The sequence below is a fragment of the Leiobunum rupestre genome, chromosome 9 (assembly GCF_980474605.1).
Source record: "Leiobunum rupestre chromosome 9, qqLeiRupe1.1.hap1, whole genome shotgun sequence".
Taxonomy (NCBI): domain Eukaryota; kingdom Metazoa; phylum Arthropoda; class Arachnida; order Opiliones; family Sclerosomatidae; genus Leiobunum; species Leiobunum rupestre.
Window position 1 is genome coordinate 33,349,958 of NC_143392.1, and position 26,024 is coordinate 33,375,981.

A 26,024-nucleotide genomic window follows, 5' to 3' on the forward strand; every position below is an offset into this window, starting at 1 on the left:
AAATCAGAATATTGTAGCGGCTGACGAAGGACTACGGTCCGAAAGCTCCCGATCATTTTATTTTAATAAAATCATTTTTTAAATTCCATGAAGTAGCAGTACTTTTTATTATAAATCATTACAACAAATTGAAATAGAACCAAGGAACAAAATTTTAAAATTCAAGAAAACCATTAAAGGTTTGAAAATAAACCTTTTTTTTAATAGTGTATACTATATATTCTAAAAAGCATCGCCAATTACGTCAACCATGCGCGAATCAATAGAGATTGCGTTATGGAAAATTGTACATCAAAGTAAACAGACACGTGTGGAATTATTACGCATCGGAACACGGAGAAGGGGGATGGGAGGAGTCCGGGAAGGTGAAAAGACATAATGGTAGAAGAGAAAACGAAAGGGGGGGGGGGGCGCCGTCCAACGCAATCTCGCGTCTCGACTGGGTCCCCTTGAGACTGCTAATCTGTTTGTAGTGTGAGGCGCTTCCATCCATCCATCCCTGCAGTCCGCCATTTGAAACGAGCGCTGCTCGGACGGCGAATGTAATTGCGCATTTCCAAGGCGACCAGTTAATGTAAATATTTCTTCTTATCGTTTGAAACGAAAGGATTACTCTCTCTTTGGTAGCGCCGCCTATCGCGACGCGTTACGTATCCTACCTCCTCCTCGTTCACTTACGATTCGACTGCCCCTACCGGCCGCCAAACGCGTAAATTAGGGATTTTATAGACCAAAGAGAGCGTGGAATTTCGTAAACTAATAAATGCCGTATTTTGCAGGCGCGGAAAAGCGCTAATCGATCGGAATTTGGTTCCCGGAATATGTTAATGAACAATGTATACCTTCAAACAAGCGCTTTAATATTAAAGCGGACCCGTTTTCATACGCCACCCGCCGAATCGCGCTCGCCGCCAGCCATTCGCCTGATTCAATTAACTCGCCTGTCACTCGACGTTAACGCCATCTATCACCAGCGAGGGTTATTAAAGAAGGGAGTAAAAACCTTTACATAATTGTCCTCAATGAAAAAGTTAGCTTCGTTAAAATAAGAGGTGTTAATCGTTTTAGGACCGCCATTTTTACCCTACTACCTAAAATAACTACGATATAAACATTCTAAAATTGGTTTCGGTTGTTTTAATCTAACTTTAACTTAACCTCATCGTATTTTAACTTTAACCTAACATAACGCAATCTTAATCTTACTTTAACCTAACATAACCTCACTAATCTAACTTTAAGCTAACATTAACCTAACATAACCTCATCTTAATCTGACTTTAACCTTACATAACCCTATCTTAATCTGACTTTAACCTTACATAACCCTATCTTAATCTGACTTTAACCTTACATAACCCTATCTTAATCTGACTTTAACCTTACATAACCCTATCTTAATCTGACTTTAACATAACATAACCTCATCTTAATCCAACTTTAACCTAACATAACCTCATCTTAATCTAACTTTAACATAACATAACCTCATCTTAGTCTAACAATAAACTAACATAACATCATCTAATCTAACTTTAACCTTACATAACCCCATCTTAATCTGACTTTAACCTAACATAACCTCATCTTAATCTAACTTTAAGCTAACATTAACCTAACATAACCTCATCTTAATCTGACTTTAACCTTACATAACCCTATCTTAATCTGACTTTAACATAACATAACCTCATCTTAATCCAACTTTAACCTAACATAACCCCATCTTAATCTGACTTTAACCTAACATAACCTCATCTTAATCTAACTTTAAGCTAACATTAACCTAACATAACCTCATCTTAATCTGACTTTAACCTTACATAACCCCATCTTAATCTGACTTTAACCTAACATAACCTCATCTTAATCTAACTTTAAGCTAACATTAACCTAACATAACCTCATCTTAATCTGACTTTAACCTTACATAACCCTATCTTAATCTGACTTTAACATAACATAACCTCATCTTAATCCAACTTTAACCTAACATAACCCCATCTTAATCGGACTTTAACCTAACATAACCTCATCTTAATCTAACTTTAAGCTAACATTAACCTAACATAACCTCATCTTAATCTGACTTTAACCTTACATAACCCTATCTTAATCTGACTTTAACATAACATAACCTCATCTTAATCCAACTTTAACCTAACATAACCTCATCTTAATCTAACTTTAAGCTAACATTAACCTAACATAACCTCATCTTAATCTGACTTTAACCTTACATAACCCTATCTTAATCTGACTTTAACATAACATAACCTCATCTTAATCCAACTTTAACCTAACATAACCCCATCTTAATCTGACTTTAACCTAACATAACCTCATCTTAATCTAACTTTAAGCTAACATTAACCTAACATAACCTCATCTTAATCTGACTTTAACCTTACATAACCCCATCTTAATCTGACTTTAACCTAACATAACCTCATCTTAATCTAACTTTAAGCTAACATTAACCTAACATAACCTCATCTTAATCTGACTTTAACCTTACATAACCCCATCTTAATCTGACTTTAACCTAACATAACCTCATCTTAATCTAACTTTAAGCTAACATTAACCTAACATAACCTCATCTTAATCTGACTTTAACCTTACATAACCCTATCTTAATCTGACTTTAACATAACATAACCTCATCTTAATCCAACTTTAACCTAACATAACCTCATCTTAGTCTAACAATAAACTAACATAACATCATCTAATCTAACTTTAACCTTACATAACCCCATCTTAATCTGACTTTAACCTAACATAACCTCATCTTAATCTAACTTTAAGCTAACATTAACCTAACATAACCTCATCTTAATCTGACTTTAACCTTACATAACCCTATCTTAATCTGACTTTAACATAACATAACCTCATCTTAATCCAACTTTAACCTAACATAACCTCATCTTAATCCAACTTTAACCTAACATAACCTCATCTTAATCCAACTTTAACCTAACATAACCTCATCTTAGTCTAACATTAAACTAACATAACATCATCTAATCTTAGTCTAACATTAAACTAACATAACATCATCTAATCTAATTTTAACCGAACCCTAACTTAACGTGTAATGTTGGTGATAATGTTGAAATAAGATACACGTTCATTATTACTAACAACATGTAGTTTTAATGATAATGTAGAAGTCTTATCTGGTTAAATATTATGAGACACAATATTTAAAGTTTTTAAACAGATGATGTGTAGACCAAACTACATAGTAAGTCAGGCTCCCCGCCAGCAATAGGCACAAGTAGGCACGTGCCTACGTTGAAAAAGTGTAGGCCTACTTTGGGGGCCTCTAAATTTTTGAAACGGTGTCTATTATAACCCTCAATATTTTTAGTTACTAGTTTGTAAAATAAGATTTGATATTTCCTTTTTTAGCATACTGAGAGTAATATAACAGATTGGAAACGAAGAAAATCGAAAGTTAATTTTATCGAAATGTACTATAATTAGAGTACGGTTTACAACGCTGTCCGTGATTATAGATTTTCCCCTTGAAAAAACTTTTTCTTTTGAATTGACTGATAAGAGATGGTGACGCCGGGAGGGGGAAATACGTCATGCTAGGCTAATAAGCTATTGTAGCTTAATTTTCCAAACAGCCTTTTTCAAGGCTAATAAGCTATTTGTAGCTTAATTTTCCAAACAGCCCTTTTCAAGGCTAATAAGCTATTGTAGCTTAATTTTTCAAACAGCCTTTTTCAAGGCTAATAAGCTATTGTAGCTTAATTTTCCAAACAGCCTTTTTCAAGGCTAATAAGCTATTGTAGCTTAATTTTCCAAATAGCCTTTTTCAAGGCTAATAAGCTATTTGTAGCTTAATTTTCCAAACAGCCTTTTTCAAGGCTAATAAGCTATTGTAGCTTAATTTTCCAAACAGCCTTTTTCAAGGCTAATAAGCTATTGTAGCTTAATTTTTCAAACAGCCTTTTTCAAGGCTAATAAGCTATTGTAGCTTAATTTTCCAAACAGCCTTTTTCAAGGCTAATAAGCTATTGTAGCTTAATTTTCCAAACAGCCTTTTTCAAGGCTAATTTGCTATTTATAGCTGATTTTCCCACTGCCTTTTTGAAACCTAATTAGCTATTATATTTACATATACTATAGCTCTGCTTTATCCAAACAGTCTTTTCTAGAGGTCGGGGACGGTTAATCATTATCCATGTTTAAATTGATTTTTTCGGGAAAAAAATGTAAACAAAGAAATTTAACGGTTAATATTTCGGAAAATGATTAAAAAACATGTATTATTCGTAAAATTTGAGCTTTTTATCGAAAAAAACGTCATTTTTCCGATTTTTTTTTTCAAATTTATCAAAAAAATAATCGGATAATACAGAAATATAAATTACTTGATCAAAACGTTTTACGAATAATTTTGAGAGCTTTATCTATTGAATAAAAGTTAACCATCCCCGACCTCTAGTCTTTTCGAGACTACTAAGCTATACAAGCTTCGTTTAGAATAGGTTTTAAATTAAGTTTTAAAATATGAGCACCCGAAAGTTTTTATCTGGGGCAATGGAACGTTTTTTGAAAACGTCAGGCAAGAGTCATAATGATAGTCCCGGGGAAAGCTTGGGAAATAAAGAGGGTTTAGAATTCGAAGGTGGTAATATTTCTGAGGTTCTTCCAAACGTCAGTTCTGCTTTAGACATTGCACTAAGTAATGAAGCCGAAATTATTAGAAACCCTACTATATCTGTCGATGTGTAAGATTTAACTAATTTAACAGAAGTGCGCTTACACGAATTGGATATTAGTTTAGATAAAGATTGGCTTCCAGTTCAGCCTAAACTCAATCCTTTTCCTAAAACTTTAATGGGTGGTAAAAATCGTGGTTTCATTTCTTCTTGGTACGACAAATATCGAATGCTTGAGTATTCAGTTGCAAAAAATGCAGTTTACTGCTTTTGTTGCCGTCATTTTCTAGGCAGTAGAAATACTGGATTTGTGAACGGATTTTCGGATTTGGAAAAATATGGCGAAAAAATTCGAAGAACATTTCACTTCGAATAAATCTTCCCACCAACTAGCCTATAGAATGTATTTAGACTACACTGAATTAAAATATCGTGGATCAATAGCGTGTCAGGTTAATGGCCACCATAGACTTGACGTAATTAGAAATAGAGAGGTATTATCTGCACACGTGGAAGTCATAATTTTATGTTCTCAACAAGATTTAGCACTTCAGGGGAATACATCTGCCGATAAAATTGGAAACAGAGGAAATTTTATTGAAATTTTAGAACTTCTGAAAAGAAAATGTCCTGATTTGAAAGCCAAATGCGAGAGTATGCCCAATAATGCAAAATATATTCACAGTACTGTACAAAATGAAATAATTGACATTTGTGCAAATTTAGTAAGGAAAATGATTGTCGAAGAGGTCATCGAATCCGGTGGGTTTTGCTTTGTAATTGCCGATGAAACCCGAGACAATGCAGGGGTGGAGCAGCTAAGCGTTTGTATTCGATATACTAGAATATAAATAGGTGTCGTAGAAAGATTTCTAGGTTTCACTGATTTACATAAGTTCGATTCTGAGAATATCAGCTTGGCAATTATAAATCTTTTGACAGAGGGTGGTTTAAAACTGGAGAATTGCGTTGGACAGACATATGACGGGGCAAGTGTAATGAGCGGACACGTAAAAGGAGTGAGGGTGAAAGTAGAAGAGGCAGTAGGCGGACATTGTCCGTACGTGCATTGCTACGCGCACCGCTTAAATTTAGTTTTAGTTGACTGTTGCTCCAAAATATTGGCAGTTAGGGAACTACTTGGTTTGGTTCAGGCCATATACAATTTTCAAAGCAATTCGGTTATTAGAAGCGAATATTTTGAAAACTCCCAAAAAGATCTGGGCTATGAGATACTTAAAATGCCACAAAGCTGCGACACTCGGTGGTGGAGTAAATAAAAAGGTGTTAGTTATTTTAGAAATAGACTCGATTCCGTAGTTTTAACGTTAGAGAATCTAATTGAAAACGGAAAACCAGAGGAAGCTGCTGAGTGTCGTGGGTATATATCCCAATTACATAACTTTAACAACTTAATATTAATTGTCGCACTAGACGAAGTATTAGGCGTAACGAATTCCCTGTCGGAATACTTGCAAAGTTCGAAAGTTATTTTAACGGAAGCCATTGCCATTTGCCAAGCTACCGTTAAGACCTTAGAAGAATGTAGGAACTCGGAACGTTTTGATTTAATTTGGGTAGAAGCTACTAAAATCGCAGAATCTGCTTTTATTGCAATACCTGATCGTAACAGCGAACCGATAGCTTTACGGAAACGTAAAATAATCCCTAACAAGAGATTAAAACATAGTGTGGTAACGAGTACAACGGGTAGCAGGGAAACGGAAGCAAAAACCCTGATTGACCAGTTGAGGTCCACCTATTTCGAATTAGTTGATAAATTTATTTCAGAAATGAAAATTCGACTATTGGAAAACTCTGGCTTATTCAAAGGTATAATGGCGTCTGACCCTAACTCGGAAAACTTTCTTAACGAAAACGATATCGTAACCCATTGTAACACTTATAATCGGTTTCAATTCGACCTGAATTCGTTAAAAAGCCAAATTAAAATAGCCAGAAATTTACCAGCGTAATCGACTGCTTCCACTATTTAATTAAAATGGCAGATGGGTTCCCCGACCTAGTTAAATACTACAAAATTGTTTCTTGAATTCCTGTGGCAAATACAATCTCAGAAAGAAGTTTCAGTTCACTGAAAAGAATTGAAACACGTCTACGGACAACTATGGGAGAATTTAGGCTTTCAAATCTGGCTACACTGTCGATAAATCGTGATTTGTCGAATTGTTTAAAAGAAAACCCAAAGTTAGTAGTCGACGAATTTGGAGAAAAAAAAACTAATCGAAGAGTGTCATTCCTTGATTAAAATGCCTTTAAAAAATTCAATGGGAAAATAGAAATCATGTCAAAATTTAAAACATTTAAATAAAAAAATCCTTGAAACTCGGGAATTTTTTAAATAAACATTATAGATGGGGCCTCTAATTCAGGCTGGGCCTACGTGCATAAAATCCCTGGCGGGGCTACTGATAGAAGTCCTAAATATTATTTTAAATATAAATCTCAACTTCATCAATATACTACGTAACTTAACCTTAAAATAACCTAATTTCATTAAAACGCTTCGAAAAACAAGGCTTAGCGATCAATTTGTAAATTTTCATTGTGTTAATATTTAATAATAATTTATCTTCAACGCATAATATTCGTATTAACCAGATATGTTAGCCCTTCAAACAAATTGATCTACTTTCAATATTCCCTACATTGGTAATGCATATTTAATTGTCGAACTTCCAGGACGTGTATTACCTAACTATAATTCTTTGGTGATTTAAAACCACTGGCACGCTATATTTAACGTAAGTTGTTTTAGGTTACACAGATTTATCATCCGAAGTCCGTGGAAACCGCTTTCAAATGCTTTAGACGTTAGGAAAAATGTTTCCATACTATAGCTTAGGAAATATAGCGCCATCTGCCTTAATATCCGTCAACTAAATATGTGAAGAAATAGCAGACGACTTTTGAATTTCAATCTTTTTCGTTAAAACGCGGTTGGTAGGCGGTGATACTTGTGACCCAAATTTAAATTACGCACGAAGCCTATTACCATAAGTAACAAAATACAAAAAGTATGACAGTTATGAAAGATTATCATTACGCAATTAAGGTTTAATTTTCAGCACAGAGCCCCCTAGAGTCTAAATATTCCCAAAGCGAAATATGCTACTGCCAAGGAAGATAATATATCCTATACTCAGTTGGGTTACGAGTCCAACGCGGACTTAGGCAAGAGTGTAAAGAAATTAGCATTAAACAATGGGAAGTGTCGTAAATACTTTAATTATATAACTTACGCTATTACCATAAGTAACATAATATCTCTAAGTATGACACTCGTGTTTTTTTTTTTACTTTCTTCACCAAAGATAAATCAGTAAAACGACTAGCAACTCTGTAACCCGGAAGTTCAACCCTCTTTGTGATTTCAATTTTTCTGTTGGTCCACAATTCAAATTCAGCCAATCATAAAGTACTCCAAAAAACTTCGTCTGTTGCGTAACCATAGTGCTGCTAAATACGCATTAAGCCGAAAAATGGCGGAATTCAAAATCACGCGCCAAATTCCCGGAATATCACGTTAACGGAGGTTGGGTTAGATTAGTTCATGGCGCCGCTACCGAGGGGCGCTATTTAGAAAGAAAAAAATTGGCGTCACTGTTAAGAAAGGATATAATAAAAAAAAATTATAATGTCATATTTACAACTTATTAGAGGTATTATGTTACTTATGCTATTACGGTATCCGATCAGATGGTGCTTAAACCATTTTGATATGGACATTTTCTTTAACTGTTAAGTAATTAGCCAGTTTCAATTATGTAAAGGTATTTTCAAATACCACAAGTACTTTCAACTTCAACAGTTTCGACAAGCGCTTTTATTTTAAGAACGCGCTGCCTTATTCAGTGCTAAATGTTTGAAACCGTTAGATAGCGGTAATGTTATTGAAACTGAAAAATTCTTGCTTAAATTTTTTCTTGTTTGGAAGGCTTTTGAAAAACTTTATTTCTGTCCAGGGGGTAGAAACGTACGCGAAATGCGTTGTCTCATGCGATTCCCTAGTAAGAGAGGTGGGGGTGGAAGTTTAGTCTGAAAAGTTTCAGCGGGTTCGTCTGCTTCGGTATCTGGACCTCGTTCGGGCCTCGGGCTAAAAATGGATCACGCTTATTGTCTAAAGAAACAACCCAAATCTAAAAAGCCGAATCGTTAGTATTACAATTTTCATTATCATCGATATAGTCATAAATTGTTTGTTTTAAATATAATTTCAGGGGTAAACTTTAAAAAACTCTTCAAAATTAATATATTTGCCCAATGAAGAGATTTATCCTGATTTACCTTTTGTAAAAATAAGTTTTAAATGCTTAATTTCAAATGTTTTTCTATATTTTTATTCTTTTTAAACAGCTTTGCTTAGAAAAAAATTAAGGCTAGAGGTCGGCGGAACGAATAAATTAACCGGCAAAATTTCGATTAACCATAAAAAGTTTGGTTACTGGTTTTTATGAACATTTTATACGAATAAACAACGATTTAACATGCAAAAATAATCGGGTTTTTTCGTATATTTTTTGGATAATTTGCGGTTATAAATAAAAATTAATAATTGGATAATTTCTTATTCAAACGCCGATCTCTAGAAATTTCGTTAAAAAATAATATTTCTAACGTGTTGTAAGCTTTCACCGTCAAATGTTTATACGGAGTATAAACTGAATATTCATTTGAATGTATCAAATACGGGGAAAAAGTTATTCCACTTTAGATTGATATCAAGAAATTAAAACTTAATTTAATTCATTGTATACACGATTTTGCCGTTAAATAACATTTCTGATGATGGTAATTAATTTTCAATTAATTATGAATAAAAGTTATGTCATTCCCGCGAATAGTTACTTGCCGTTAATTTTGTCAAAACCTAATGCGTTGTACTAACACGTGTAAGTTTTACAGAGTCCAATCCTAATGCAAAGTTCCAAATTATGAATCTCATTTAAACGGTTAAAATTAATTACCACATAACGTGATTAAACATTTGCCGTACGCGGGGAATATAGAATTAAGTAAATTCGGCACACTGCGAAAGCCGCTAAGTTTGTTACGGGATTTAATCTTCTAACTCTATGTTGGCTACAACCAAAAGTATATAACATTTAGATTACTAGAGAAGTATTTCTCTACCTATCCTGCTAAATGTTATTCGCAGGCGAAGACCGTCATACAGTGTTGGGCATTTTCGTCAAAAAACCGCTCAGCTCAAATCCGCTCGCACTCGCTAGCCTAATATCCACTCACGCTCACGCATTTTTGGGCGGTAAAGTCGGCGCTTTTCTCTTGCCGCTCTTTTTTGAGCGGTAAAATAAGCGCTCTTCTCTTTCCGCTCTTCTCTTTCCGCTCTTTTTTGAGCGGTAAAAATAAGCGCACTTCTCTTTCCGCTCTTTTTTGAGCGGTAAAATAAGCGCACTTCTCTTTCCGCTCTTTTTTGAGCGGTAAAATAAGCGCTCTTCTCTTTCCGCTCTTTTTTGAGCGGTAAAATAAGCGCTCTTCTCTTTCCGCTCTTTTTTGAGCGGTAAAATAAGCGCTCTTCTCTTTCCGCTCTTTTTTGAGCGGTAAAATAAGCGCTCTTCTCTTTCCGCTCTTTTGGAAGCGGTGAAATAAGCGCTCCTCTCTTGCCGCTCTTTTTTGAGCGGTAAAAATAAGCGCACTTCTCTTTCCGCTCTTTTTTGAGCGGTAAAATAAGCGCTCTTTTTTGAGCGGTAAAATAAGCGCTCTTCTCTTTCCGCTCTTTTTTGAGCGGTAAAATAAGCGCACTTCTCTTTCCGCTCTTTTTTGAGCGGTAAAATAAGCGCTCTTTTTTGAGCGGTAAAATAAGCGCACTTCTCTTTCCGCTCTTTTTTGAGCGGTAAAATAAGCGCACTTCTCTTTCCGCTCTTTTTTGAGCGGTAAAATAAGCGCTCTTCTCTTTCCGCTCTTTTTTGAGCGGTAAAATAAGCGCTCTTCTCTTTCCGCTCTTTTTTGAGCGGTAAAATAAGCGCTCTTCTCTTTCCGCTCTTTTTTGAGCGGTAAAAATAAGCGCACTTCTCTTTCCGCTCTTTTTTGAGCGGTAAAATAAGCGCACTTCTCTTTCCGCTCTTTTTTGAGCGGTAAAATAAGCGCTCTTTTTTGAGCGGTAAAATAAGCGCACTTCTCTTTCCGGTCTTTTTTGAGCGGTAAAATAAGCGCACTTCTCTTTCCGCTCTTTTTTGAGCGGTAAAATAAGCGCTCTTCTCTTTCCGCTCTTTTTTGAGCGGTAAAATAAGCGCTCTTCTCTTCCCGCTCTTTTTTGAGCGGTAAAATAAGCGCTCTTCTCTTTCCGCTCTTTTTTGAGCGGTAAAAATAAGCGCACTTCTCTTTCCGCTCTTTTTTGAGCGGTAAAATAAGCGCTCTTTTTTGAGCGGTAAAATAAGCGCACTTCTCTTTCCGCTCTTTTTTGAGCGGTAAAATAAGCGCACTTCTCTTTCCGCTCTTTTTTGAGCGGTAAAATAAGCGCACTTCTCTTTCCGCTCTTTTTTGAGCGGTAAAATAAGCGCTCTTCTCTTTCCGCTCTTTTTTGAGCGGTAAAATAAGCGCACTTCTCTTTCCGCTCTTTTTTGAGCGGTAAAATAAGCGCACTTCTCTTTCCGCTCTTTTTTGAGCGGTAAAATAAGCGCTCTTCTCTTTCCGCTCTTTTTTGAGCGGTAAAATAAGCGCTCTTCTCTTTCCGCTCTTTTTTGAGCGGTAAAATAAGCGCTCTTCTCTTTCCGCTCTTTTTTGAGCGGTAAAAATAGCGCACTTCTCTTTCCGCTCTTTTTTGAGCGGTAAAATAAGCGCTCTTCTCTTTCCGCTCTTTTTTGAGCGGTAAAATAAGCGCACTTCTCTTTCCGCTCTTTTTTGAGCGGTAAAATAAGCGCTCTTTTTTGAGCGGTAAAATAAGCGCACTTCTCTTTCCGCTCTTTTTTGAGCGGTAAAATAAGCGCACTTCTCTTTCCGCTCTTTTTTGAGCGGTAAAATAAGCGCTCTTCTCTTTCCGCTCTTTTTTGAGCGGTAAAATAAGCGCTCTTCTCTTTCCGCTCTTTTTTGAGCGGTAAAATAAGCGCTCTTCTCTTTCCGCTCTTTTTTGAGCGGTAAAAATAAGCGCACTTCTCTTTCCGCTCTTTTTTGAGCGGTAAAATAAGCGCACTTCTCTTTCCGCTCTTTTTTGAGCGGTAAAATAAGCGCTCTTCTCTTTCCGCTCTTTTTTGAGCGGTAAAATAAGCGCTCTTCTCTTTCCGCTCTTTTTTGAGCGGTAAAATAAGCGCTCTTTTTTGAGCGGTAAAATAAGCGCACTTCTCTTTCCGCTCTTTTTTGAGCGGTAAAATAAGCGCTCTTTTTTGAGCGGTAAAATAAGCGCACTTCTCTTTCCGCTCTTTTTTGAGCGGTAAAATAAGCGCTCTTTTTTGAGCGGTAAAATAAGCGCACTTCTCTTTCCGCTCTTTTTTGAGCGGTAAAATAAGCGCACTTCTCTTTCCGCTCTTTTTTGAGCGGTAAAATAAGCGCACTTCTCTTTCCGCTCTTTTTTGAGCGGTAAAATAAGCGCACTTCTCTTTCCGCTCTTTTTTGAGCGGTAAAATAAGCGCTCTTCTCTTTCCGCTCTTTTTTGAGCGGTAAAATAAGCGCTCTTCTCTTTCCGCTCTTTTTTGAGCGGTAAAATAAGCGCTCTTTTTTGAGCGGTAAAATAAGCGCACTTCTCTTTCCGCTCTTTTTTGAGCGGTAAAATAAGCGCTCTTTTTTGAGCGGTAAAATAAGCGCACTTCTCTTTCCGCTCTTTTTTGAGCGGTAAAATAAGCGCTCTTTTTTGAGCGGTAAAATAAGCGCACTTCTCTTTCCGCTCTTTTTTGAGCGGTAAAATAAGCGCACTTCTCTTTCCGCTCTTTTTTGAGCGGTAAAATAAGCGCTCTTCTCTTTCCGCTCTTTTTTGAGCGGTAAAATAAGCGCTCTTCTCTTTCCGCTCTTTTTTGAGCGGTAAAATAAGCGCTCTTCTCTTTCCGCTCTTTTTTGAGCGGTAAAAATAAGCGCACTTCTCTTTCCGCTCTTTTTTGAGCGGTAAAATAAGCGCACTTCTCTTTCCGCTCTTTTTTGAGCGGTAAAATAAGCGCTCTTCTCTTTCCGCTCTTTTTTGAGCGGTAAAATAAGCGCTCTTCTCTTTCCGCTCTTTTTTGAGCGGTAAAATAAGCGCTCTTCTCTTTCCGCTCTTTTTTGAGCGGTAAAATAAGCGCTCTTCTCTTTCCGCTCTTTTGGAAGCGGTGAAATAAGCGCTCCTCTCTTGCCGCTCTTTTTTGAGCGGTAAAAATAAGCGCACTTCTCTTTCCGCTCTTTTTTGAGCGGTAAAATAAGCGCTCTTTTTTGAGCGGTAAAATAAGCGCTCTTCTCTTTCCGCTCTTTTGGAAGCGGTGAAATAAGCGCTCCTCTCTTTCCGCTCTTTTTTGAGCGCTAAAATTAGCGCTCCTCTCATTTTCGTTTCGCGCTCTTTAAAAAAAAAAAACATTTCGCCGCTCAATTTCGCTCATAATAACAAAAACGCTCACAATGAGAGTAGTGGTGCATATCACTGCCGTCATATATTGATTTATTATATTTTATCAGGAAAATAAGGTTTATCAGTAGGTAAACATGATTACGCAGTGTCATTTTTACATTTACACGTAATCCGCTTCGAGCCTGCAAAAATACAAGTTTCATTTTAACGACCTAGATGGATAGTAAGACATTGATTCTGAGTGAATGTCCCCTCACCAGCCCTTATAATTTAAATTAAATTTAAAGCGAGGTTTAGGAAAATTTAAATTTCGCGCGACAAAAATGGGTTAGCCTTGTCGCATTTGGGGGGGGAGAACATTAAAACCCCCCGCAGAGTGAAATCCGAATTTTAGGGGATTGTGGTTTTTACGAACTCCACGGATTCATCTAATTCCCTAAACTCTCTGGAATGATGTAGGGTGGGATAAAAAATCTTTACATAAATTTGCGTTTTACTGGTTTCATCCCTCGAATTCAATCAGTAAGAAGTTTTTTTTATAAGAAATACTCCAGTGAGAAATAGGTAGGGGAGGGGGTACAGCCGGAACTGGGTTATTACTTAGATTTAGGAGATTTTAAATGACTGGAAGTTGTTTTAACGATGCCGGCGCGAATTTCCCTACAGGCTCGGCTACAGGCTAAGACTTCTCGCGTTATTTTTATTTTTTTCCATTCTCTCTCACTTCGCTCCTTTTCCATTAAACTTCCTCCAGTCTTTTGGAATTCCCCTTTTTTTTTCCTCTCTCTAGTTTTATTATTTTTTTCAATGCCTTCCCCTCTGGTCTCCGCCCCTCCCCACTTCGGCTGGAAAATGACTCCCATCTGCATTGAATGTTTCAAGGGGGGAGTCACACACAGAGCGAACCGCTCTCATAAACTCGCTCGTAAACTGCTAACTTCCCAAAACTCGGGGAAGGACGGGGTGGGGTCCCGTTCCGAGTTTTACGCGTACCCCCTCGTCCCTTACCTAGGCCCCCTAACACCCTGGGTTAACTGATAGCGAGTATGTAGCGCCCGGTCTAGGGTAGAGTCCGCGTTTACGAAATGACGACTAAGCCTCGGTTTAGGGACGGGACGCAAATCGAAGAGACGCCAATGCGAACGCGGTTAGTTTCCCATCTACAATAATTGCTCCGGTTTGACCGAGAAGACTTATAATACGAGCATACTATAGCGAGGGGGGTGTTGGGGGCGCGAAGATTTTCGTTCGAGGTCGGGACAGCGAGCACTTAGCAACCGGCGACTCCGCGAGTTACGACAAATCTTGCCACGTCGCGCGACTCATCTAATGTCTGGCGGACGCGAAAGACGCAAACCCGACCCGGCCCAGCCCCAGCGACGTGACGTCGGATCGCCGTCCATTTGGGAACGACTACCAGCTACTACTACTACTCGCCTATTTATACACCCGTTATTTCGCTGCCTCTACTCAAATGAGGACGTAGTTGAGATTGAGAGGGGAGGGAGGGGTGAGTGATAGTTAGGCCTAAAAGGAAATAAAAATCGGGCCTATTGTTTCACTTCGTGGTTATTGACCGAGAGGCGTTTGACGAGGGAGAACAAAGTTCCTTTTGCGGTGGGGTAACGCCATTAGAGGTCGATTTTTAAATACCCGAAGCCTTAGCAGATGGCGCCAACAGTCTGAAACGTAGAAATTTTAAATTATTTTTAAAATGTTTTTTATGCCGAATATTTTCTTAAATAAAATTTTTGTTTTTAACATATATCATCGATTAAAATAGTGTTAGAAGTTGTTGAATAAATAAATCAGTAGTTATTTATTTTAAATTGGCGCCATCTAGTTGAAATAAAATTATTGAAATTGGAACCTCTTAAGGGATTCGCTCTAAATGTTCATTTATCCGCAAACAATTTTCGAATTAAGTCAAGTTAACTAAATGATTTTTTCGAGAGTCGAAGTACAATCTCCGACGATATTTGTGGATGATTTTTAATAAACGTTTTAGTTTCTATCGAAGGAAGCCAGGGGTCATTTTGCAAAATTGGAGACGTGGGGGGGGGGGGACTTGTGCCCGGTTCAGGACCATTTATGGTGGAAACGTTAAGAGTTGAGTTTCGAGACTCTCAAAGGACCAGATGGTATTACGACCTAGCCTCCGATGGGAAACGGGATATTTTATCACGAGTCTTATCTCCGCCAAAAAAGATGGCGCTTTTTGCTCGAGTTTCGACTCGGGGGGAGGGAACCGCCCTGACGTCCTCCCTTCAACCGCGGGTGGCGCGCTACCGCCAAAGTCGTCCGTCCGAAGACTTACGATAGTCGGCAGTCGTAACAATCCACCAGCGTGATAAAGTAGACTGGGACTACTTATTTCGAAACGTTCTCGATATGGAAACGTTTATGGGAAACGTCTTAGACAGGGAATTTATTATTTTCCCTCTCGGGCGATAGATGGCGCCGAGAGAAACACTCCGGGGCCCTAACTCTATTAATAGAGCCATCTGTCATTTGTTTCCAGTACTATTTTTCCGAGTCATTTTATTTTTCGCGTCTTCTCTAATTCTATCGCTCTCTCTTTCGCAGGTTTTTGAACAGTCTGTTGGTCAGCGCGAACGGGCGCATCTGCGTCTGCGGTGACGAAACACAGAAGCCGTTTCCTTTGCTGGTATGGGACCTGGCCAACCGAAAATTGCTCTACGATCTTCGGATTCCGCATCACGAGTTCCTGACGCGAATGTCCGCCATTAGTCACGACGGACACTACGTTGTCTGCGTCTGCCGGGTTAGTATCCATCCCTCCCTCTTCTCGCTCAACAAAATAGATATATTTATCGCGCGGTTCCCACTAAAAAACCGAACCATTTTGCTTTCGTTTTTTCTATTTTTACGACCGCCGCGGTTGCAAAAGAAGAACGCGAAATTAGAGAAATAAGACCTTATTCTTCGCAAGCGCGGTTTTGCGTCATAGCCTTTGAGTTTACAAAAATAGCGCCATCTGCTTTTATACTTGTCAACTAAATGTGTGAGCGAGTAGCGGACGACTTTTGATTTTAAATATTTCTAGACTTAATCGTTCAGCCGCTGCACAGGGATAATTTTGAATGAACAGATTCAAAATTAATTAATTAATTAAATTAAAGCTTATGCCAACCAAAATTTAAATTTAATCACGAAGCCTATATATATACAGGGTTGCCACGGTACCTGGAAAACCTGGAATTCCTGGAAAAGTCAGGGAATTTCAATGTGGGTCTAAAAATCAGGGAAAAGTCAGCGAATTTTAAAAGTTAGTCTAATAAATCAGGGAAAAGTCAGGGAATTTTAAAAGTTAGTCTAAAAATCAGGGAAAAGTCAGGGATTTTTAAAAGTTAGTCTAAAAATCAGGGAAAAGTCAGGGAATTTTAAAAGTTAGTCTAAAAATCAGGGAAATGTCAGGGAATTTAATTTCGGTTGCAATTAGGAAGCCTTTACTAAAATTTAGGGTAAACAAATACAAAATTTAGCCACAAAATAAGTCAGGGAAAATCTCCGGAGATAGTCAGGGAAAACCTGGAAAAGTCAGGGAATTTGAATGAGAAAAAACTATGGCAACCCTGATATAGACTAGTTTTGTTAATTTTCCGGAAAAATAAAATGCGGAAAAATTTCCCAATAGGCGCTTAAATAAAACATCTTCAAAGAAATCGCCAAGAAATAATATATCCGAGAGCCAGGACCTGCAAGTTGCTGCTTTTTGAAATAATGGCAATTTTTTCACCTATAATGAGAATGTCGTGTTTTTGCTAAGCCTCAATATGACAAAAAAGGCTAACTGGCTAAACGGAAACACTTGTTGCATACCGTACAGGTTAAAAATTCTCCATGATTTCAACAAGCACTATATAAACAGTAAATTTCTGGTCCTGGTTCTCTGAAATATTACTTCTTGGTGATTTCCTCGAAGATGATTTATTGAAGCGTCTATAATAAAAATATGAAACATAAATTACTTTTTAAGGGTTTTTAATTTTTTAAACTTTTTATCGATATCACATGTCTAATATCAGTAAACATACTACAAAACATTAATATTGTTACATTGTTAATCAGTTTAAAGCTAGTCTAGAGGTTTAGTTTTACTTTTAGATTCGAAAAAAGTAGGCGAAAATGCCGCTTTATTTAAATTTGAAAACAATATTAGAGAGTCATTCCAGGTCAAATCAACCAGGTCCATACCACTCAATTTACCGATTTTGATGAAATTTGGTGAACCGGTGTAGTTATGCATAAAACCAACCCCTGTAAAGCAAAAGTGCTGAAAAAGTTTTTTTGACGGGAGTTACAGGACGGAATGTGTTTTGGCGGTTTTCCATATGCCAGTTGCGCCTTAGCTATAAAATCGCTATAACTTCAGTTTGAAAAGTGATGTAAATATGCCTAATGGCTTATTTTCAAGGTAATTAATCAATTAATGCCACAGATTATTATTTTCAAAAAAATTTAAATTTTGAAAACAAATTGAAATTTGAAATTTGGATACCCAAAATAGATATATTTAGAAAAAAAAATATTTTTTGGCTTTTATTGCTTTATTTGATCACATTACGTCATCTGTAAAAATATTTTCTTGTGTTTTCCAGTTTTAACGAAGTTACAATCAATTTACCTTACCCCCGCGCCTCAACCAATTTTAATTTTTTTGGGGGGATTTTTCAACCAAATTTCCTTGTATTTTTAAAACTTATTATTAGTTCCCCCAAGGTGTACTCCTGCTATATAAACACTTAAATATAATTGTTTCATTATTTGTGGAATTCAGGGCAAAGTTTACTCCATAGCACCATATTTTGATTGTTGGTTTTTAATAGCTAACGAACAAATAAAAAAAAGTTTTAATTCCATGTATAAAAAACTTTTTTTATTTTTTTTCGGAAAAATACGGAACATTTTCCGGAAAATAGGCCTCGGTCATTTTCCGACTTCCAAAACTAATATAGACCAGTTCACAAATTAATTTTTACGAGCTAAAAAAGTTCACGAATAAATTTCATTGTTTTGGCTTGAATATTATTATGGCAATTATACGATAATAATTGCTATATTGATAAAAAATAAAAAATAAATAATTCAAGTTCTGTCTCCTCCTCAAAAATCTTGAAATTATGTCCCTGGACATAACGTATCGCGGTCACTTCGTGCAGCACAAAGCCTAAATAGTTCTTTTTATAAACTAACGTGGCCTTCTTGTTGAAATGTTGCTCTTACGTCACAGTCTCTTACTTTGACAAGCCTACGAGCGCGCGCTACAGTCGCGAGGAATATAGCTTTTTCTAGAGCGCGTGCAAATCGCTCGTGCGAAGAATGTACTAATAAAGCTGTCTCTTGTGACGTAAGAGCAACATTTTAACAAGTTGGGCAAGACCACTTTTTATTTTATAAAATCAACTATTAACTGAACTATCCAGTCAGAGTTTACGTGGGCAGGCCCGTCTTAAGACCTTTTGGGGCCTTGGGCTAAATTATTTCTTAAGACCTTTGCGATCCCCAACGGTCAGCCTTTGTATGTCCGTTATCTAAATTCAACTATTTAATAATCAAACCAAAACTTTTAATTTCAAAAGTATAACATAGGCCTACTGAAAATAGGATTTTTACTAACAGACTCGCTATTAGGTTTTATAAATTGCTGGTACCTAATGATACGCTATGAGTCAAATTACTTTAGACGTAACTAAAAGATACGTAATATTAAATTAGCATAAATAATATATAACTAACTAAACCCTAATCCCTAGAGTAAAGGTTGTATGGCTGGCCTTTCCGGGGCCCCAAAACTGACTGGGGGCCCTGGGCTGTAGCCCATTAAGCCCATGCCTTAAGACGGCCCTGTACGTGGGCATATCAGGGCTCCCAGAGTACCTACAAATCCTATAGATTCCTATATTTTCAAATTGTTCCTATTCTTAAAAAATTGTACATATAAATCCCTATAATATTCAAAATTTTCATTAAATAGCTGCTGAAACGCCTATGTTAGATGTACTAAACATCTTAACTTATAGAAAATCTTAAAAAATCAGGGGCTCTTACTTGATAATAATTATGTAAAATATGTATATTACCTTATGGCTTCTTATGGAATCGTTCTTTTTTAAAAACCAAATCACTAATATATTTTTCCTATTTTCATTTTAAACGTGTTTTAAGTATATATTGAAGCAATATTAAATGTGATAGGAAAAAAATTAAGTTTTAAAGTATTTGACTTTTTTATAAGGGGTTTTATGGTGGAAGATGTTCCTATGTAATCCTATTATTTCCAGATAATTTTACCTCTAAATTAATATATTTTCTGTGTTCCAATAATTCCTATAATATTAATTGCCGGGAGTCCTGGCACGTGTATTGCAGCTGCTTTAGTCCCATTCGACCGAAATCCCATTCGACCGAAGGCGGTTTTTGAGGTGTCCCATTCGACCGAATTCCGCCGAAACGTGCGGTTTTTATGTGTCCCATTCGACCGAACGCTTTTATGTGTCCCATTCGACCGAAAGCTGCTATATAAATTGGCTTTTGCTATGTTTTTAATTTAGTTACTGAAGTCGTTTGCAATGGAGCGGATAGCTAATAAAGGAGGGTATATATCTAATCTAACCTAACCTAACCTAACCTAACCTAAACATGGATCTTCGATAGTACATACCTTATAAATAAAATACCAAATCACCCCGCCAATTGGGCTACATTTTAAAATTCTTTCGGTCGAATGGGATTCGGTCGAATGGGATTTCGGTAGAATGGGAATAAACGTTGCAGCGTGGACGGCCACAATTAGTGGGGCCAGTTGAGGAACAAACCTCACCAGACAATGTGCTAGATACCAACTCTTCTTATCCTACTCCAAAATGCCAGAATATGCGTAACGAAACCCCCTTATAAGTTATAACGTTCTACTTTTGGAAACCTACATAATGCTACCGCGATCCTACATTCGTTTGGCAATTTTCAGTTGTTGAGGGATCAGGGTGGTATGGTTTCTAGTAACCTACACGACGGCAGTATATTAAAGAGTGAGTTGCAAATTATTCGTTACCGCATCCATTTTGTTATTAAACGAAGCGCGTACGTTTAAAGTGCCCAAATATAAAGTTTAGTTGCTTTCCGATTCATAGTTAATTAGAAATAATTAGTAGAACGACCAAACAATTTGAATTTTAGCGGGGTGATTGACGTCATTGACTACCCGTTATTTCTCATGGGCCGCTATCCCCAACATTGAGTTTAGACTTGGATATAAAATGTAAATGCTACTGATTCCGTGGTCTAATTCGAAAAATCTCCTATAGAATTATGGGATTCTACTACTGAATTTTATACGTGGGTGTTTACATGGTTTTAAAAACACGCGCTCACGCTTATCCTTTAGAGCGCGCGCTAAATTGGCATCGCCATATTATCTAGCAAGAATCATCTTGGTAGGATAGTGGGGACTATGTAATCTACCAGATGCAGTGGGAAAAATTCCGAAAAAACCGTAGTCAATGACGTCACAAACTAGGCGCGGTAAAATTATCGTTCAAATTAAAAGCTGCAGCGGGGCTCTACACGCAAATTTCATTTTAATATTAAATAAACTCAACGGCGGTATTTCATCAAGTGAGTTACATTTTCGGAAAGCCCATGATCAAATGAACACGAAAAATATAAAGTTGTTAAGTTTCTATTCCGAAAATCTATATGCAACTTACTCTTTAAAGCAAGTGGCGGCTATATAAAAAAAGGGAAAAAAGTTTACAAAAATGCGCTTCTAAGTGGCAGCTAGGAGCAACAAACACAAGGAGAACGCAGCTAGCCTTTAAACACGCTAACGAAGGGTTGTGTACGAATTTCATTGGACGAGCGTCACGAGCCTTTACGATGAACGTTTTACGGGCGGGGGGAAGACAATTTCCGAATTTTCCCCTTCCAAAGGCAGCAGGCGCTAAAGCGTCTAGCCAATGAAAAACGTACACAAGAAAATCCACGAATTTTGACGGATTGCGTTCTCCTTGTGTGGGGTGCTGTGTTTGTTGCTCCAAGGTGGCAGCACCTTCCCGGACTTAAGGTGAGTTTTCTGCCATCTATTGGCTTACCAAAACCACGTGTTTAATAAGTTAATAATCACGTGATTCTGAAAAGTCAATTACCGCGAGAAGCTCCCAATTCGCCACACCTTTTAGGTTTTCATTATTACGCTAACGAAATCTAGTGCGAGCGCCACTTGCTTTAAAAATTCAATATCTACTCTGTAAATCAGATTCCCATATTTTATTAATATACTTCAGTTTGATCAAAAATGTATTACAAGCTCATTCAAAACGATGTTGTATGTAAAAATTACAAACAAAAGATCAACTCAGGAATATTCGGCATAGAAAGATATTAAAAATATGTATATTTTTAGAAGTAAAATGTCCAGGTTTCAGACTGTTGGCGCCATCTGGCAAATCTTCGTGTATTTAAAAATAGATCTCAAAATAAAGGCGTCTTCGATTTGTATTTGCTGTCATCTTGCAGGCCTTTATAGGAAACAAAACCTCGAATTTTGAAATTTCTGCTTACGCATCGTCTGTTAGTGTTATTTACTTTTGTGCCCAGTCCGTTTTTCATAATAGTCCTATTTTTTAATTATTGATAATAATAGGTGGACAAAAAGTGTAAACTTTTTACCCTAAAACGTTTTATTCGCCTATTCTCGGGGTAAGATTTACCCTGTCCCGAATTTTGTTCGCCTGTTCCAGAGCTCAAATGTTGTGTAGAGGATCTAGCTTATATAGAAAATTCGTCTGCTAAAATTTCGTTTCACGAAAACATGACGGATTTTGAACATCTTCACATATGGCAAGCTTTTAATAACGAAAATCCAATTGTTAAATGCTATTTAATGACTTTAAAGTTGCTTGATGACTTAGGCCTAAGGTGGTGTCTTTTGTATTAGCCTAGCTGATTATTATTATTATTAAATAAATAAGAAAAATGAGTCCTATATTGATGACCTCACCACCGGTTGCCATCTTAAAAACAAAACAAATAAATAACCTTTAACCTTTAACTACTCCAAACTCGTTTTTTTCCGTCAAGATAGAATTGGAGTAAATTGACGTCATAGGGCTACACTTTTTAACCTGCTCAAAAAACCAAGAACAGGCGAAAAAAAAACACCTAATTAGATTTAAGCAAGGAGCTAAATGTTGTGTAAACAAATATTTGAATTATTCTAAAACTCATTTAGTTAACAGCAACCACATACAATAAGCTTTTACAAGTAAAAATGATGCAAAAAGTTTAATTTGCGAAAAAACATTTATCGGTTCTTTAATGGATAATGTCAAAATTTCTGTCTTGCAGGAACTCGACGATGGATCTCCGAATTTTATTATCGTGTACGACTTGCAAAGCGGCACTCTCTTCAAGAAATGGAAACCCGAAAGTAACAGTTGCTCCATCGCCATCTCCTCGCCCGGAGGCTGCGTTATCAACGGATTGGAAAATACTCTGGTCCTGGTCTGGGACCTCGTCACCGGTGCTAGGAGGTCATTACTTAATATTGTTGCCGAGGTGGCCGGACATTCGACAAAACCCCGTACACTTTACGCAAAAAATGAAACAATTGTCTTGAAATCAACTTGAAAATTCCTGAAACATGAACGAAAATCAGTCCGGAATTATCATTTTGGCTATCATTTATATGTCAAAATTTTCAAGGTCGAGGTGACCATTTCAAGGGCGATATGGCCATTTACTGGTCAAGATGCCCATTTCAAGGTCGAGATGTCATTTCAAGGTTGCTATGGTCATTTCAAGGTCGATATGGCCTTTTTAAGGTCGATATGGCCATTTCAAGGTCCAGATGGCCAGTTTAACGTAGCAAGATGGCCAGTTTAACGTCCATATGACCATTTTCAAGGTCGAGATGGCCAGTTTAACGTCGATATGGCCATTTTCAAGGTCGAGATGGCTATTTTTAAGGTCGCGAGGTCCTTGTTTATCTTACTTATTGTTTGTTGCAAGATTTTAAATGTCGAGATTTAGTAAAGATCGGACATTAGAGGCACTGCTATTTGACAATTTCAAAATTAGTTTCAGATTTCTTAAATCACCTTGATATTCAAAATCCCGTTGCACAAAATTTGGAAATGTCCGACCCCTCGATTGTGGCTGTTGTTGTTATAAGGATCTGTGGTCTATGCTTATTCGCTTGTATCGTAACGGGGGAAAATGTTTGGCATTTGTTACAGGTTTAACCTTCAAGGTCATACTGCGCCAGTTGACGAAATCAAATTGGACGATGAAGGTGGTCGTTGTTTGACCTACGATTCGGCTGGTAGAGACAGAAGCATTCGAGTTTGGGATCTTGCCAGAGGTAAAAATACCACCGTTGATTTTATATTGTAAAATTTAAGCATTGACATTAAATCGAAATTAACTAGACGATAAACAGGGGCGTAGCTCGGATTTTGAATTGGGGTTGGGAGTATCGGTAGGTTTGCAGGTCGTAGACCCCAGTTTACAAGTCGACGAAATGAGTCCATGGACAAAAGTATAATAGTTCGTCTCAGGCTGATTTAAATCAACTTGATTTAAATCACGATTAAAATCTCGATTTAAATCAATTTTTATATAGTATTTTTGAAAAAGAAAAAACCTCATTATGATCATTGCTATAATTTGGGTTTAAATATAATCTTTCTTGTACTTCCCCCTAATGTTGCGTTGGATTCTACCTGTGGGTGGAGATTTTGTAAAGTACCAAAATAAGTTTAAAAAAATAAAAACTTCTATATGATTATTAGCTTAAATTTAATAAATTCATTATATATAGACTAAGTCTTTAAAAATTAAAACATATTTGTTTTAGGTAAAAATATGGTACTAAATTATATAAAACTTTGAAATTTTAATTAAAATCATAAAAATCAAAAAAAATCAATAAAAATCTGATTTAAATAAAAAAGATCGATTTATTTGATTTTTTTTTAAATCAAAAATTGCCAACCCTGGTTCGTCTGTGTTATAGTATTCTCGTTGCAATTACAAAGACGAAATAGTAAGCCTTAAACGTAGTTTCGTCCAAACAGCGTATTTCGTCGTCGTGTAGTCGGCTGTACTCAAAAATGAACTAATCCAACTGAAGTGCTGGCAATTAAATTGGAAATAGTACCGCTAGAATGACGATTTCAATCTGCCTTCCACGAAACAAATTTTCCAAAATTGAGAACTCTATCATTTGTCAGTGGCGTCATCCGCTATTAGAGGCGGAAACTATATCCTATACAATTTTTTTGCGTCAGCGGGAATTTGAAACTGATATAAGTTAAGACTTTGAAAGTGATAGATGGCGCCACCGTATAATGATAGAGTTGACGGCAGCCTTGGAAATAACGGTGGTCAAGTGGTCAGAGACCAGTTTATTAATTGCCCAGACCAGTTTATTTATTCAAAATTTCTGGGGTCACTGGTCACCATATCCAGTTTATTAATTCGAAATAATAACAAAAAAATAGAAGGTGACCAGTTTAATAATTCGAAATAATATAAATTAATAGGATATGACCAGTTTATTAATTCAAGGTTTCTATTAATTTTGATTTCCCTATAAACCGTAGTACCGCCGCGGCCGCACGTCGAGGCTTTATGCAGAGTCCCTCGCTCGCTCGAAACTGTCGAACCCCCTCTGCCCTATTTTGCCCTGTTAACTATTTTGAATACGTGTAAAATTAATGTTACCAGCATAATCTAACTTCTAAACATGCAGTATAGGTTTTTTAGGCTTATAAAATGACATTAGAACATTTTATATGAGACCAGTTTAATAATTCATAAGCTAGGGGGTTACTGGTCACAAGGACCAGTTTAATAATTAATAATCTAAGGGGTCACTGGTCATAAGGACCAGTTAAAAAAATAGCTTATTTCCAAGGCTGGTTGACGGCTGAGTGCTCCGACTCGAAATTTCTGAATTTGTTTCGCGAAACCATGACTCCCGAACGCGCCTAAGTCATTCTAGCGATACTATTCCCAATTCAATGGTGCTGGCCCCCTTCATCTCAAATAGGCAGTAGCTTTCCAGTCTTGCCCCGCCGGTTGCTGGTTCCGTAACTGATTATTACTTTCAGTTGACTTTAAAAATTAATAAAAGAAGCAATGCAATTATAGCCCTGTGCCCCCACTGACGCAAAACAAATCTAACGCCAAGGCCTAACAGCAAGAATGCATTTAGGTACCTAAGAATACTTTAGTAGAGCATTAGCCTCAAGTACTATCGTCGTAGCGTAAGTTCGTCAGCTTTTTTATAACCTTCTGTGAGAAAAAGTCCTATGAATAAATCGAAGGAATTGGGTTTAAAGTTTTTGCCTTTCCATATTCTAAGGCAACTTAATTCATTCTTTCTCACACCCGGGCAGTACCGGAGTTAGTAAAGGTGGTGCCCTGGACAGATTTTGGTGGGGGCCTATGTAAGGAAAGCAAAACTCGCGTGTCCCGAAGAAAAATCTCCATTGATTTCATCAGTGGTGGGGGCCCATAGGCCAGTGCCAGTGCCGGATTAAGACCTTGTGGGGCCCTAGACCCAAGCTAATTTTGGTGCCCCCTTTTCAGTGGCGAGCTAGGCGCTCCTGCAATTTATAATTGACAAATGATTGGAAAATACAATTTTAGTGTAGACTTTGCTGATATTTTAGTGACGTTAATAAATGATTGCTTTACACTGCTTCGAAAAATGTAAACGCATTTACTAAAATTACTACGGAAAAAAAATTGTGAAAAGTAAATGATAAAAGTTTTGTACTTTTATTTTTTTCTGAACCTCCTGG

At 37.0% G+C, this 26,024-nt stretch overlaps 1 protein-coding gene across 4 annotated transcripts in view; it reads left to right on the top strand.

Moving 5' to 3' along the window:
* LOC149927193 (NACHT and WD repeat domain-containing protein 2) overlaps positions 1-26,024 on the top strand; it is a 169,761-nt gene that overhangs the window by 142,214 nt on the left and 1,523 nt on the right. For all 4 annotated transcript variants that reach the window (XM_090159550.1, XM_090159549.1, XM_090159547.1 and 1 more), the window contains 3 exons: positions 15,778-15,976; positions 22,561-22,745; positions 23,451-23,575. In XM_090159550.1, coding sequence (XP_090015676.1) covers positions 15,778-15,976; positions 22,561-22,745; positions 23,451-23,575 — 509 coding nt within the window. The remainder of the gene's footprint in view (positions 1-15,777; positions 15,977-22,560; positions 22,746-23,450; positions 23,576-26,024) is intronic.